Source organism: Alosa alosa, chromosome 15 (genome assembly GCF_017589495.1).
Source record: "Alosa alosa isolate M-15738 ecotype Scorff River chromosome 15, AALO_Geno_1.1, whole genome shotgun sequence".
Classification (NCBI taxonomy): domain Eukaryota; kingdom Metazoa; phylum Chordata; class Actinopteri; order Clupeiformes; family Clupeidae; genus Alosa; species Alosa alosa.
The window spans coordinates 15,330,530-15,344,249 of record NC_063203.1 but is presented as its reverse complement, the minus strand read 5'-3'; the positions used below and the strand labels follow the sequence as shown (position 1 = coordinate 15,344,249).

The window sequence follows — 13,720 nt, the reverse complement described above, 5'->3', positions numbered from 1 at the left end:
CACTCCCCAGCTCACCACTCTTGATCATGGACAGGGCTTCATCTCTGAGGTCAGCTCTCAGGTTGATCCACTGGTCAGTGGCGTCCAGGTACTTCATGGCGTTGACGGCAGGGGACATCTTTGTCATGGTCTGCTCTGCACAGCCCGTCGGCAGAATAATCATCGTCTTGATGCCCTCCAGGTTCAGACAGTTACCCGCAGACTCTCCCATCACACCCCCTGGAAGAGTACCATACACAGAGCTCTTTCACACCGTTTCAATCCTGCTCAACATTTCAATTTACATTTACATTTATTCATTTAGCAGTTAGCTTTAATCCAGCTGCTGTGACTTACATATTATATTACAAATTATATTACAAGGGCTATTGTCCCCAGAGCAACTCGGGGTTAAAGGTGCTCTAAGCGATGCTGGGTAACGTCACTTCTGTTGACATTCAAACAAAACAGAGAGCTAGCTCGCTACTTCCTCCCCCTCCCTCCCGTGCAATAGAAACTCTCCTAAACGAGCATCTCGTCTGTGATTTGCTGGAACAGTTTGTTATGTTTTTATGGGCTAGGTTTGCCCAGGTTGTTTTTGTTGCCATTTTTGGAGCCTGGGCTGTCCACAGAGATCACATTTTTTTACAGTGTATTCAGGACACAGGCAGCTAGCGGATGGTGAGGTGATGTTTGCTGTAAGTGACAAAAAAATGTTTTAGCCTAAAAAACGCATGACATCGCTTAGAGCACATTTAAGTGCTCAAGAGCACAACGGTGGAGGCCAGGAATTGACCCCACAATTTGTCTGTCTACTACATGCTAGCCCAGCTCCTTAACCACTACGCTACCACCACCCCAATTTATGAATACCATCTCCTTAGTCAATTTCTATTCTATTTCTATTCTGCTTCACAGCACTTCTCACACATGTAAGATTTAATGATGGTGTTTGTTCTAGTGCATGCACTTGTTGCACACTGATTTCTGCCTGAAGGGTTAAACAACAAACATTTGTACCCTAAAGATTAACACTGTATTGACAGTACAGTTATAAGCAAGACTCTAGCTGTTTTATTTCCTATGTTCCTAAATCCCCTTCTCACCTTTCAAGCTCATGTAGGTCTCTGGTTCATCTCCCGGCACCATGTCCGAGGGTGTTGGGATGTCAAAGTCCAGCTTGTCAACTAGATAGACATGAATGGATGTTACAGTGCAGCTTTACACTCTCCCACAACTGTGTTTTAGTCAATGTATAGGCTAGTATTACCTTTACTGTTGATGATGTGCTGCTGATAAACTGAGACTAGCTCCCCTTCTCCCTGCACAAAAAATCATCATCATCATCATCATCATCATCATCATTATTATTATTATTATTATTATTATTAATAATAATACAATGTACACTACCAGTCAAAAGTTTGGAGACACCTAGACATTTTCATTCCACTCCATCATAGACAGAATACCTGCTGAGATCATTTGCATTGTTGTTTTTTTTAATCAGGGAAGCAGTTTTCAGATTACATTATGTGCTTACATAATGGCAAAAGGGTTCACGACTGTTGTAGAAAGAAATGACTGATCTTTAATGTAATATCTACATTGCCCATTATCAGCAACCATTCATCCAATGTTGCAAAGGCACATTCTGTTACTAATCTGATATCATTTTTAAAAAGACTAACTGAGAAAACATTGGAGAACCCTTTTGCAATTATATAAGCACATAATGTAATCTGAAAACTGCTGCCCTGAGTAAAAAAGCAATGCAAATGAGTATTCTGTCTATAATGGAGTGGAATGGAAGTGTCTCCAAACTCCAGACTGGTAGTGTATAAATATAGGATATATGAAGGTGCAGAAGTGACCACACATTGTACCTCAACTCTGAGCTCCTTCTGTATTTTATCAGCTACATTGCTTGAACTGTGGGCCAGAATGGTGATGGGAAATGTGCCCTTTTCGAGGGGCACCACGATGAAATACACAGAAGACGCCGAGTTGGCAGAGACTGTGATGCTCTGTTTGGCTCTGTCTCCCCCAGCAGTACACAAGCCCTCAGAGGGCAGCATCTCCACAGTCACCTGGAATGTTGTTAATGGTTATATATACTTAACACATCCGCATCACACCCAAGACCACTAAATATACAGTAGTAGATAGTAGTAGACAGATATAGTGAACCAACCAAGATACACGTCATGGACATTGGCCAGGACAAGATGGAAAACATTTAGCGGTCTGGTGTGAATTAGACACAGCATATGTGATTGGATCTGGTAAAGTACACTCGAGCTTACACTTTATGTGCTGTATTTTGGGCACCAGCGCATGGCGTAAAACTCGTTATTCACCCGCGGAAAGTTTAATTTGGTATTTTGCACGTTTATTTTTTAAGCATTGCGCCCAGGGGTGTGGCAATTAACAACCTAGGGAGGGGCCTGGCGCGTTGTCTAAAAATCGCTATCATACACCACCTAAACCTGGTCAGAAGTCACTGGCGAGTTGTTCATATGCTATTTGAAGAGCGCATGTCAACAGTCATATTGGCAGGTGCACGCACCATCCTTCTATCATTCATGAACGCACAACAGCGCACGTCCATGCAAAGCTGTACATAATATACTGTACATCTCATAATGAGTAGTTATTCACCATCATTTGCAAATTGGTAATGACTGTTAAAAGTGATTAGGGGAGAGGCGAGAGACACGTATGGAGCACAGCTGAAGACGCACTGTCACGAGATATAAGCAACTCCTCTGCAGGATAAATGTTTTATTCAGTCATTTGTGCTTTTTCCAGCCTATGTTTTCGGTGGTAAACCATTGTCAGTCAGTAGTGAAAGTAACTGCATATAACTGTCTTGTCGTTGACTGACTCCTTGATGAAGTTAGTTTCACTTTGCCAATGAGTTCAAATAATAGACGAGTGCAAATGCGTGAAGGCTATGCTAGGTTTTAGTAAAGCATGGTTTAAGAATGACTATTCCATACGGTCTCGCAAGCAGCCTCCTTCAAATGCGCAGTTGAATGCCAAAATACCGATGCATTTATTTGACATATCGCGCGTTGCGCCGTTAAAGGGAATGACAGATGTCATTCTCATTGGTTTAAAATGATGTTACGCCCCAAACACACCCATATGACTGATCAAAAAAACCTAGGAACACCTTGTTGCGCCATGCGCTCCACGTTTGATAACGAAACCCCTCCCAATGTGAACTGGACTTCCTACTAAATTTGAATAGACTTTTGACGAGTGACGATGCACTTTAGAATGTCATGATAGGGCCCTAAGAGTAATTAAGAGTCATTTAGAATCATTTACATTGACTGACACTACCTTCAACTCTGTGTCCTTGTAATTGAACACCACAGCTTTCAACTCCAGCTGCTCATTCTTTTTCACTGAGTATGGCAACTTCACAGACACAAAAAAGTCCTGGAACACCCTCAGTTGTTTGGGCTCTGCAACACAAAAGCCTGAGGGACCAGACACATGTTTACACTACTGCAGGGTGTAATTGTGGTCATGCCGTTATACAAGTAAAGAGAGAGCACTTGCCTTTGCTTGGAGAGATCCCCACCGCTTGGATTTCCCAGGTTGTGATAGAATCGGGAGTTGGTACAGAGTGCCTTTGGTACACAAAAATGGCCAACATTATTTATTTCATTTTTTAACAGAGAAACATGGAGTAGCAATAGGCATGTTGTTCTATCTAGATGCAAAAAAATGCATGGAAAAAGGAACACTTTCTCTCTTGTGTCAGTTCTGAGTGGGTTTTACCTGAGCTGACCACTCTCATCTGTCTCCATCAGCTGCCACATCCAAGACTCTGGAAAATAGCTCCTCAGGTGCACATCTGTCCCATCGATGGCTTCATCTGCCTCATTACTTTGGGCTGTGTGAGAGGAAAATTACAATAGTCAAAGCTAACCTTCCTCTCTTCAAAGATTTGATCTAACCCACCATCTAGCTCAAGGGATGGCATAAAAGCAATACCAGTGTAACCCACAGAATAGTTGTACTAACTTCTTGCAAGGCTGTATTTTCGCGTTGCCTTTCGCATCTCAGTAGCCGTTTTACAGCATTGAAAAAACACGTCTCTGCACTTTTTGGACTTGCCAGCAGTCCTTCTAAACCTCTGTTCACAGGTGAGTCCCATCCGGTTATACCGGACTCCATCAGCACAGCATGGCCGGACGTCTTCCCCGTGCTTCATCACTGAGCACAGGATCCAAGGTTGAGTTTACATTAAATATTTTTGTATAAAACAGTTCTGATGAGTTTGTAATAAATAAGAGACATTTCATCTCTACCTATCAATATAGTATGCAGCATAGTAACATATTGTATCTAACAGTATTGTCAATAACTCACCAACAGAAGAAAAGTCAATAACTGTGTTTGCTCTTTTGGACCGTTTATTTTCAGTGAAGCAAGAGTGACCTACAGCGACCAAAGGGAATATAATCACATATTGGCAAATATCTCATCTCTATACAGAATGGCTGGAGTACAATTTTATAAACTGCTTAAACACATACTGTGCCTGGAGAGAATATTTGGCATGTCACAGTTGCATATCCAAATGAGGCCTAGATCCCAAAAAACAGACCAGGCATTCTTCCCTCCTCCGACAGAACAGGCCAGATCATAAGAGTTCATGTAATCAAACATCTACCAAAGCACAGACAGTTGAACAGTTACACAAATAATTCAAGCAAATTATGTAATAGTAAATAAACACTATGTAGGTTTTTTCTTTAGATAACAGCATCAAATTCTTTCTTTTTAAATATTTTTGCTATGCCTTTAATCTGATAGGACAGTGAGGAGAGTGACAGGAAGCAATTGGATAAGAAAGATGGGGGTGGGATCGGAAAATGACTCATGTAGGGCTCAACCCAAGGTCCCTGTGGGCACATGGACCCATACAGTATGTGGTATGGACATTGGGCGCTGTAGCCAGTTGCGTCACAGTGCCCCTGCTTCAAAGGCAACTGATTTATCATAAGGAAAATGGCGTATTTGTAATTTGAAAAGTGACGCTAAAGGTGTACCCATCAGTTGAAAATTGATACCAAAGGGCAAATATTGCTTGTTGCTTTAAAAATTATAGGAGGCACAAACATGGCTGCCGAATTGAAAAACAGATTAGATTTGTTAAGAGTGCTCTCACCTTCTGTGTGGTCAACTTGTTCTGTTTGTTTAGGATGTACACAGCTGAGTCCACAGCCACCAGTGCAACTTTACTGCGGCTGTCTGCTTTCACCTCCACATTCACAATCTCTGCAGGCTTGTGATCTTTCAATGGACTGATCTCAATCTATCGAGACATGATGCAAAAGTGGTGATCGTCTCCCAAATATTGTTTCGCTTTGGTTAAAAGGCCTCAGCCAAACGTAATGTAATGTAATGTCTCCCATATAAACATTCTGAAACTATTTGATATTATAAAAAATAAAGTCACCTTCCCCTTGCAGATATCCATGACATCCACCCAGACTGAGTCTGCCACTATTGTCGAGCCTCTGAAGTAGTATGCGAGCAGACGGAAAGAGGGCACCATGTCAGTGCTGTACGGGAGGGTGATTTCTGTGAGTTCACTTGAAGTTGTCTGAACACTCTTTGTCTGTAAGGTTTTACCTTTACTCAGGACCTGTAGAGGGAATAAGGGAGTGCTTGGCTTTTTCAGATGTACTCAACAGTTCACTTAGGCCTATAAGTACAATTAATTTAATGTCAAAGAATCATTGTAGAGTGTTTGTCTAAAACTAGCCAGCTAACTAGCTAAAACTGTTGGGAGAGTGACATGATCGTGATGTTAACATGATCACAATGCAACATGATCCTATGCTAATAGCTAACAGCCAGCAGTATGCAAAGATGAAAGATAGCCAATTTGTTGACAAATGTACAGTATATCATACCTTACATCTTATATTCATTTACAGTCTGATGTAAAAGCTACATTTGCATTGTATTAACACAAGGTTTCAGAGTTTCCTAGGAATAAACTACTCAGTAAAGAACACCATGGCCAGTTGACAATGTTTATCTATTTCACTGGAGGCTAAGAAGCTAAATTAATCCGAGAATGATACGTCTAGTGTTTCAAATTAGCTTGCCATTTAAGATATCTTGTTTCCTCTATATTGTCACGTCATGTAAGACCAAGTAAAACATAAAAAGTAAAAGAAAAGTAGCCTATGCCAGTTACCATGTAATAGATGTGGGAGGGCCGGGTCGTGCCAGCTGGAGAGATGTCTCTGAAGCGAGCTGTTAGCTTCTGGTCTGGCGCAAGAACACGATGCTCCATCTCAATGCTGAGATAATCCTGTGTGTCTTCGACTGCTCTCACCATCATTTGTCCAGAGGGTGTGTTCTCTCCTTCAGCAGATAGCTAAGAGGAATGAGTTGTCAGAGTGACTCATATAGGCTTGAAAACTTTTAAAAACTGCACTTACAAGTGTTGAGCATTCTTTCCTTTGCTTTAAGTTAGATAGAGATAAGAAGGCTATGGCACTGTTAACCTCTTCCTTTAGACTGTTACCTTGATATCTAGGGATGTAGCTTGTTTGGGGACTTCAAAAGTAATATCAGTAACTCCCTCTTTAGTCGCTACAACCTCTTTATTAATGATGTTTTCTGTTTGGTCTGTTAATTTCACAGTAATGGCAGCATTTAGCTTCACGTTTGGGATGCGGGTGCCATCAGGATAGGTGGCTGTGGCCTGGAAAAAACAAGGATAGATTATGCAGTTGCATTGTGGCTTTGCTAATCCTAAAAGCAGTTGGTTCTGTAGTAGGGTACTGCAATCAGTTTACATTCCAAAAGAACAGTAGGGTTTGATATTGTATAAGTGTAATAACAGTCCTTCCCTGATTGGTTGATAGCCTTTGTTCGATAGCCTTTGCTAAGACTACATGGAGGGGGGGTGCATAAATGCCCATGTAATGGGGGTGCACTGGTGGTGTGCCTTAAGATGATTGTTTTAGTTGATAATGTAACCACAGAAATTCATGTTTTTGTGTTCTTTAATGTAGTCTTCATAAACTACACATGTTTTGTGTACCAGAGAGCTTAAAGTAAGGATAGCATACCAAAATCGAAAACTTGCTGCCAGGGGAAAAGTACTCTTTGGTCTTGGACATGTCAATCATATAGGGTGATGTCACTATTTTCACAGAACTGGTTTCTGCCTCTTCAAAGTCTCCACCTTCAAAAAACAGAATTTACTAAACCTATGCCAGGCCTGTGCATTCTCACACATAACAATGAACCATACTCTTTAGTCAGCATATTAATTTGATTACACCATATGATAGTATACACATATTTTTCTCAGCATTACGTGGATTTCTGTGCGTGTCTTTGTAGCGTGACTTACTGGCCTTCTCCAAAGCGGTTACAGCCACATAAAGACTGCAGCCTTCTGGGTCTGTAATATTTGTTTCTTTTACTTTTTCTTGAAAATGTTCAGTAAGGAGTTGGACACTTGCACGGCCATCCATAATCTGAAGTTTAAGAGAGAAAACAATAACTGTAAAAATGTATTAAATGTCTGCACACATGCTTAATATTTCGGTAACACTTTACGGTAAGGGTACATGAATTATCATGAATTCATGCATGAATTAATTCATGATTTACGTATTACTTCATTCCTTAATATCTCATGAATCATCAGGAATTTACATGAGTAAATTCTGATTTGAGCACAATTTGTGCAGTTCTCTAAACACATGCCATTGTTCACACTTTAGTCGAGGGGCCACAAACATGATGAACTCATGAGTAATTAACCTGACATACATGTAATCATGCTTAAGAAATCATAAATCATAATGATGGACCCACCGTACCTAATGCTTTAGTTGATGTGTTGTTCATGCATGAGGTCATTAATGAGAGACTATGAACTCATGTAAATTCCTGATGATTCATAAGATATAAATGAATGAAATCATGCATAAATCATGTACCCTTACCGTAAAGTGTTACCAATATTTCTTACACAGACGAAGAACTCAATATAAAAAAAGCTTTGATAGACATTAAAGGAGAATTCCGGTGTGATATTGACCTAAAGTGTATTGAAACATGATACGAGTGTGAACGTTATGTCTCATAGCCCATCTCGGCTTGTCCCCTGCACTCCAAAATCTGGCTAGTTAGCCGATGCTACCAACAGCTTTTCAATAGTGGTGCTTCGCGCATCGGGCTAGCCATGCAAATAAATCACTGTTTTACACCCATTTACGAGGCTCAATGTATCTCCACACTTCATTGGTAGACTTCCGAGGGGCCCTGACATTTAAAGCGAGACATTGAGAACTTTGAAAAAGCACTGGTAGTTTACTTACAAGGCGGTTTATACAGACAGGTATCTTCGGAAGTTTAGCGTTTTGCAGCCATCTTGAATTTAGTCACGATAAAATTCGAGCAGTAGAATGAACAGGTATGATAGGGATCAGATTCCAAAATAATTCAGTGGAAATGCATGGATTCCAGTTGCTGCTACTGGAAGAAACTGGAATCCATGCATTTCCACTGAATTATTTTTGGAATCTGATCCCTTATCATACCTGTTCATTCTTACCGTTTGCGTTCGAATTTATCGTGACTAAATTCAAGATGGCTGCAAACGCTAAACTTCGTGGAAGATACTGTCTGTATAAATCCCTCGGAAGTCTACCAATGAAGTGTGGAGATACATTGAGCCTCGTAAATGGGTGTAAAACAGTGATTTATTTTCATGGCTAGCCCGATGCCGAAGCACCACTACTGAAAAAGCTGTTGGTAGCATCGGCTAACTAGCGCCAGATTTTGGAGTGCAGGGGACAAGTCGAGATGGGCTATGAGACATACGTTCACACTCGGTATCATGTTTCAATACACTTTAGGTCAATATCACACCGGAATTCTCCTTTAAGCTATTATGATTGGATGAAAAACAAATATAACTCAATATATTCATGTTGAATGTTGATGAAGAAAATAAGTACAGCTTCACAGTCATAACATTACAGCCTATTATTACTTTTAACAACCAACCTACTAGTTCAATCTAACCTATCGTTAAATATAGCTGCAAGCAACAATGAGGGGGCCAAGCAGATCAGCAGGAGTTGGGATTGAGATTGGGATTAGATTGGATTCGATTAGACTAGACTGGACTGGACTGAACTGGACCGGACTAGACTGGATTGGATTGGTTTTGATACGTGAAAGCCTCGCCGAGATATGAGTTCACTTCCTGTTTGGCGGGCAAATTCAATTGGTCGTGACGGGCAAACGCTTTTGAATATCAATATGCAACAAATACTGTAACTTTGAGGCATGGTCTGAAGATCATCTGTGCCAAGTTTCGTGAAAATTTGATGAAATTTGTGACCTGTGAAAAAAGTGTTTTTGATGAAATCCAATATGGAGGAAGATCCAACATGGCGAATACTGACGTCATGGGGTGTGTTGAGTTCAGCCTCATCCAAGTATTCCAACTATATCTTGATGTTCAAAATTGGACATGAATGCAATGTCAACTTTGACCCATTGGTGGCGCTAGACTGCCTGTAGTTCAGATCTGAAACTTGGTGAAATTAATTATGGGACTGTCCTGAATCAATGTGCCAAATTTTACAACTTTTTACAGTCCGGTTCTATGGCCTGCCATAGACTTCCAGAGGAGAAGAATAATAAGAAAAGGTACAAACACTAATGGTGCATTGCAGCTTCGCTGCTTGGCCCCCAATAATAAGAAAAGGTAGAATCACTAATGGTGCCTCGCAGCTGTGCTGTGCCAGTAAGTCATACAGACCGGTGTCTGGATCTCAAGACCAGGTAGATAGATTCTATTCATTTTCTGGTCAATGATCCCAAATCGGATGTAAGCGACACCATCAACAGCTTTCCCATAGGTATACCTAGAGACAACATACATTAGGCCTTACTAATTTGTCATAGCTAAATAAAAAATGTACTAATCCGGTTTGGTAGTTTTGAATAGATTTAAAAACCTTGCAGAAACAGAGAACTGGAAGCTTTCTTCTCCCAGTGTGTAGTATGGTTTTACTGCTTCAATCTTCACCTCATATGTTGGCAGCACTGGAAATAAGGAATTTAGGAGGATACTTAACATAAAAAAGGAATGCACACTAATGTTATACACAAAAAATATGTAGCAAATGGGTGATAATTAGTTGACATTTGTGAACACAGAAATTTAGTCATCATTTCTCACCATATTCCTTCACCTCAAACTCAACTTTGGTATTTGATTCAGGTGCACCAGAAAAATATGCTTCTATTTTCCAGTGTCCAGCTCTGAAACATGTAGAAATGTCAGGTTCATGAAATAAAAGCATATACGAGAGTTCATAGACAAAACGTTGGTATGCAACATGATGGCGCAAAAGAAAAAACAAACAAAGAAACACATAAATGTTTGTTGTTGTTGTTGTTGCTGTTGTTGTTGTTGTTGCTCTTCTTGCTGTAACTGCTAACTTACGGTTCAGTGTCAGGGATGTTGACAATCTGCTGAGTGATTTCATTAGATTTTAATAAAGTGCCATGGACTACCAAGCCTTTGGAGTTCTATGGAGGGATACATAAAAATAAATAAAATGTAATCAAAATATGATCAAAAGTGTAAGTTTTCCTCTTGTGTGAGGTGAGATACGAACATGTCTCATACTTACGAATATTCTAAGGTTGATCAGTTCATCTTTCGGAAGCATGTACTGGTCTAATGTGAAGATCCTGTATTTGACTGGGATATATCACAAATAACAATATATAACAAAATGAATTAATTCATCATATCCCAATATCAAAAAATATTTCATTTTAACCATCTTACCAGTCTCTCCAGGAGTGTAGATTGGCTTGTCAGTCTGAATGAAAATGTAACCCCTTTTGGTTGACACATGGATGTTGACCATTTGTGGTTTATTAAAAAACTTTGGGGAATTGGCATACAATTGGATATACATGTTTTTCACAGGTTTTTTTTCTTGGGCATGTTTGAATAGTTTAGGGTCCACCTAAACACAAAAAACAAACAAATAAATAAATAAATATCAATAGATATTAATTTTTGGTAGACGTTGACAATTTTTAGATTTTTTTCAGAAAACCCTCAGGAAATAAGGTTATTTTTAGTCTAGAATGCCATTGGATTCTATAGGTGTTTTTAGCAGGCATTTTAGGAGAAAATGGGTTAATAAGTAATCAACGGTGGGCTTCCACTGAACTTAACTTTAGTTTGACCACGGCTTGAAATTTATTATCTTCACTGAGAGTTATGTTCTCTATTGATGTGAGAATGTCTTGTGTTTTATGGTGTCTTATATAGAGATCAACATCCACAGGTTCAGTTGCTCCATGAATCTGCATGCTCACTGTCTCCTCTGCTCCAAGATGAATAATGTTGGGAGCAGTGATGAGCCACCTGACACACACACACACACAAACACACACACACCCACACACAACACACACACAAACACACACACATACACACCCACATGCAACACACACACACAATTACACATGTACACATACACACACACACACACACACACACACACAGAGAGATAGATAGAGAGAGAGAGAGGGAGAAATCAAGTATTACCCAAAATATATGTATTCACAAGCAAGCAAGGCCAAAACAATGCTCATGCACACAACCACCATAAGCTTTCAAATCAGGCACAACTCACAGGCATACAGCAAAGAGCAAAGAAAACCAAAACAAACACACAAATAAAATGCATGCCCCATAGAATGTACATATTCATCCACCCCTCCACACATATAGAAACACACACACTTACGGCATACAAAATACGATGCATACTAACAATCACCACTGTAAACAAAGCTTTCCACAGCACCTCAGTACCCACTGACCGACTCACTTGGGAGGCTGGGCGTCCAGCGCAGTGACCACACAGCAGAGGATCAGGAGTGTGATCGCCATCTTGCTACCAGAGTGGCTTGTGAGCTAGTCGAGTTTGCCTTTATCCCTCTGCTCAACAGCTCTTATGCAACTTCTTACATTTATTTATTTATTAATTTATTTTGTTCAACTGACACCAGAAACAATCCAGGGGACTGTATTAGATGGGAAAAGTCAACATCTAGCTGTCATGAAACCACAGAAAAAAACTGCTCAATGTGTGCTTGATGTTGCTTGCAGACATACAGATGTATAATAATTACATGAATTACCCCTGGAGTTGGAGAAGAAGTCACATGATTTCCCAGAAATCAGCAAGTCCAGCCAAATATGGGAGCACTTTCAGACTCTCTTGCTCAATACTGTTTTCAAAAGCTAAGCTGTCCATCTGTGTTTAACTTGGCAGTGAGAGGAGGTACAAAGAAATATCTTTTATTGTTTAAAAAAATAAGTATATTATTTTATTTCAAGATTATTATTTTATTTAATAGAAAGTCACATGTGCTTTTGGCATGCTTAGTTGCTCAGGACCATGCACCCCTAGAATTGCACCAGCTTTTAACCAGCAGATACTGTTTTAAAATACCAGGCTGGAGTCTGTTCCTCTATGAGAGCACACAAAAGCCAAAACCTTGCAATTTAGTTTGGTTGCCAAATATAAATAAATGTTCTTATCAATTACAGCATTTCTGTTAAATTCAATCCAAATAAGTACAGAACTGTCAGACATAATATGTATGACCGAACCAAAAGAACATAAATTGGGGCAGTTTTGAATGAGACAGGAATATAAGTTTACAACTGAATAGCTTATAGCATAGCCTTTGGGGTAACTTTGCTACGTCAAAATAAATCCCTTTTTAAAGCCATTATCTAGGTTCAAAAATACCATTAATTGGCTATGCTACTATGGAGAAGGTCTCTGCAGCAAAAAATGAAGTATTTTTACCTTTGTTGTTTGTACAGTCAGTGCATTACCATGCTATTATTCCAGTTGCTACCATTTTGTGTGGAAAAACACTGTAAACACTGTACAAGTCGATTACCAAATGCGGCATAAGCTACTGTCAATGGATGGAAAAGGAGGAAAGTTCAATAAACGACTTGTTCAGACTTTCTCCTCACAAGGTAGCAGTGACTTGAAGAAGATCAAGGGAACTGACTGCACAAACTCTCAATACTCTACTTTGTCTGCAAAGACCCCTTCATAATAGCATAGATAGTTAATGGCTTAAGCGAGCAAAATACTGTGACGTAGCAACGTTGCTCCAAATGCTATGCTATTCAGTTGCAAATGCATAATCTGATTTTACTCAAAACTACACCCATTGATGTTGTTTTGGTCCCGGACTAATATTGACACTCGTTATCATCCATAAATAGACCCTAGGTTAATATAGACCAGAGTTTCCCTTTAAGTCTTGTCTTCTATATGGTTCATCACTTATGGTTTATTTGTTAAGATCTACAGATTGTCCAACATATTGGAAAAAAAAACTTTTATTTTAGCTCAGCAGTTTGTTTTACAGTGACAGTACAGAGGCATGTATCATTGGCAAAAATACCCAGACTGTTGGGCTTGTCATAAATATGTACATACTGAATACCTATACAATAACTCACTCAAGCGACAAATGTATTCAACTCAGTCAAATAAACAAGTAGAAAATATGAGCATGGGCCCAGGGAGAGCTGTCAAATGGGAAGGCAATAATAGACAACATTAATATGACATTATAGGAAACAAAATAAATCATATTACAACAA

General features: G+C 39.6%; 1 protein-coding gene across 1 annotated transcript in view; it reads right to left on the bottom strand.

The window, feature by feature from the left end:
• LOC125308413 (complement C4-B-like) overlaps positions 1–11,992 on the bottom strand; it is a 28,812-nt gene extending 16,820 nt beyond the window's left edge. Inside the window, exons 1-24 of the mRNA XM_048264916.1 lie at positions 11,913–11,992; positions 11,251–11,443; positions 10,853–11,036; positions 10,692–10,762; positions 10,502–10,587; positions 10,235–10,317; positions 10,011–10,098; positions 9,812–9,917; positions 7,382–7,508; positions 7,095–7,210; positions 6,545–6,724; positions 6,212–6,394; positions 5,462–5,650; positions 5,171–5,317; positions 4,536–4,668; positions 4,369–4,437; positions 4,021–4,212; positions 3,775–3,889; positions 3,553–3,623; positions 3,331–3,470; positions 1,866–2,069; positions 1,250–1,301; positions 1,086–1,166; positions 16–219 (exon numbers count right to left, since the gene is read on the bottom strand). Coding sequence (XP_048120873.1) covers positions 16–219; positions 1,086–1,166; positions 1,250–1,301; positions 1,866–2,069; positions 3,331–3,470; positions 3,553–3,623; positions 3,775–3,889; positions 4,021–4,212; positions 4,369–4,437; positions 4,536–4,668; positions 5,171–5,317; positions 5,462–5,650; positions 6,212–6,394; positions 6,545–6,724; positions 7,095–7,210; positions 7,382–7,508; positions 9,812–9,917; positions 10,011–10,098; positions 10,235–10,317; positions 10,502–10,587; positions 10,692–10,762; positions 10,853–11,036; positions 11,251–11,443; positions 11,913–11,974 — 3,076 coding nt within the window. The 5' untranslated portion in view covers positions 11,975–11,992. The remainder of the gene's footprint in view (positions 1–15; positions 220–1,085; positions 1,167–1,249; positions 1,302–1,865; positions 2,070–3,330; positions 3,471–3,552; positions 3,624–3,774; positions 3,890–4,020; positions 4,213–4,368; positions 4,438–4,535; positions 4,669–5,170; positions 5,318–5,461; positions 5,651–6,211; positions 6,395–6,544; positions 6,725–7,094; positions 7,211–7,381; positions 7,509–9,811; positions 9,918–10,010; positions 10,099–10,234; positions 10,318–10,501; positions 10,588–10,691; positions 10,763–10,852; positions 11,037–11,250; positions 11,444–11,912) is intronic.
• Positions 11,993–13,720: the final 1,728 nt, after the last annotated feature.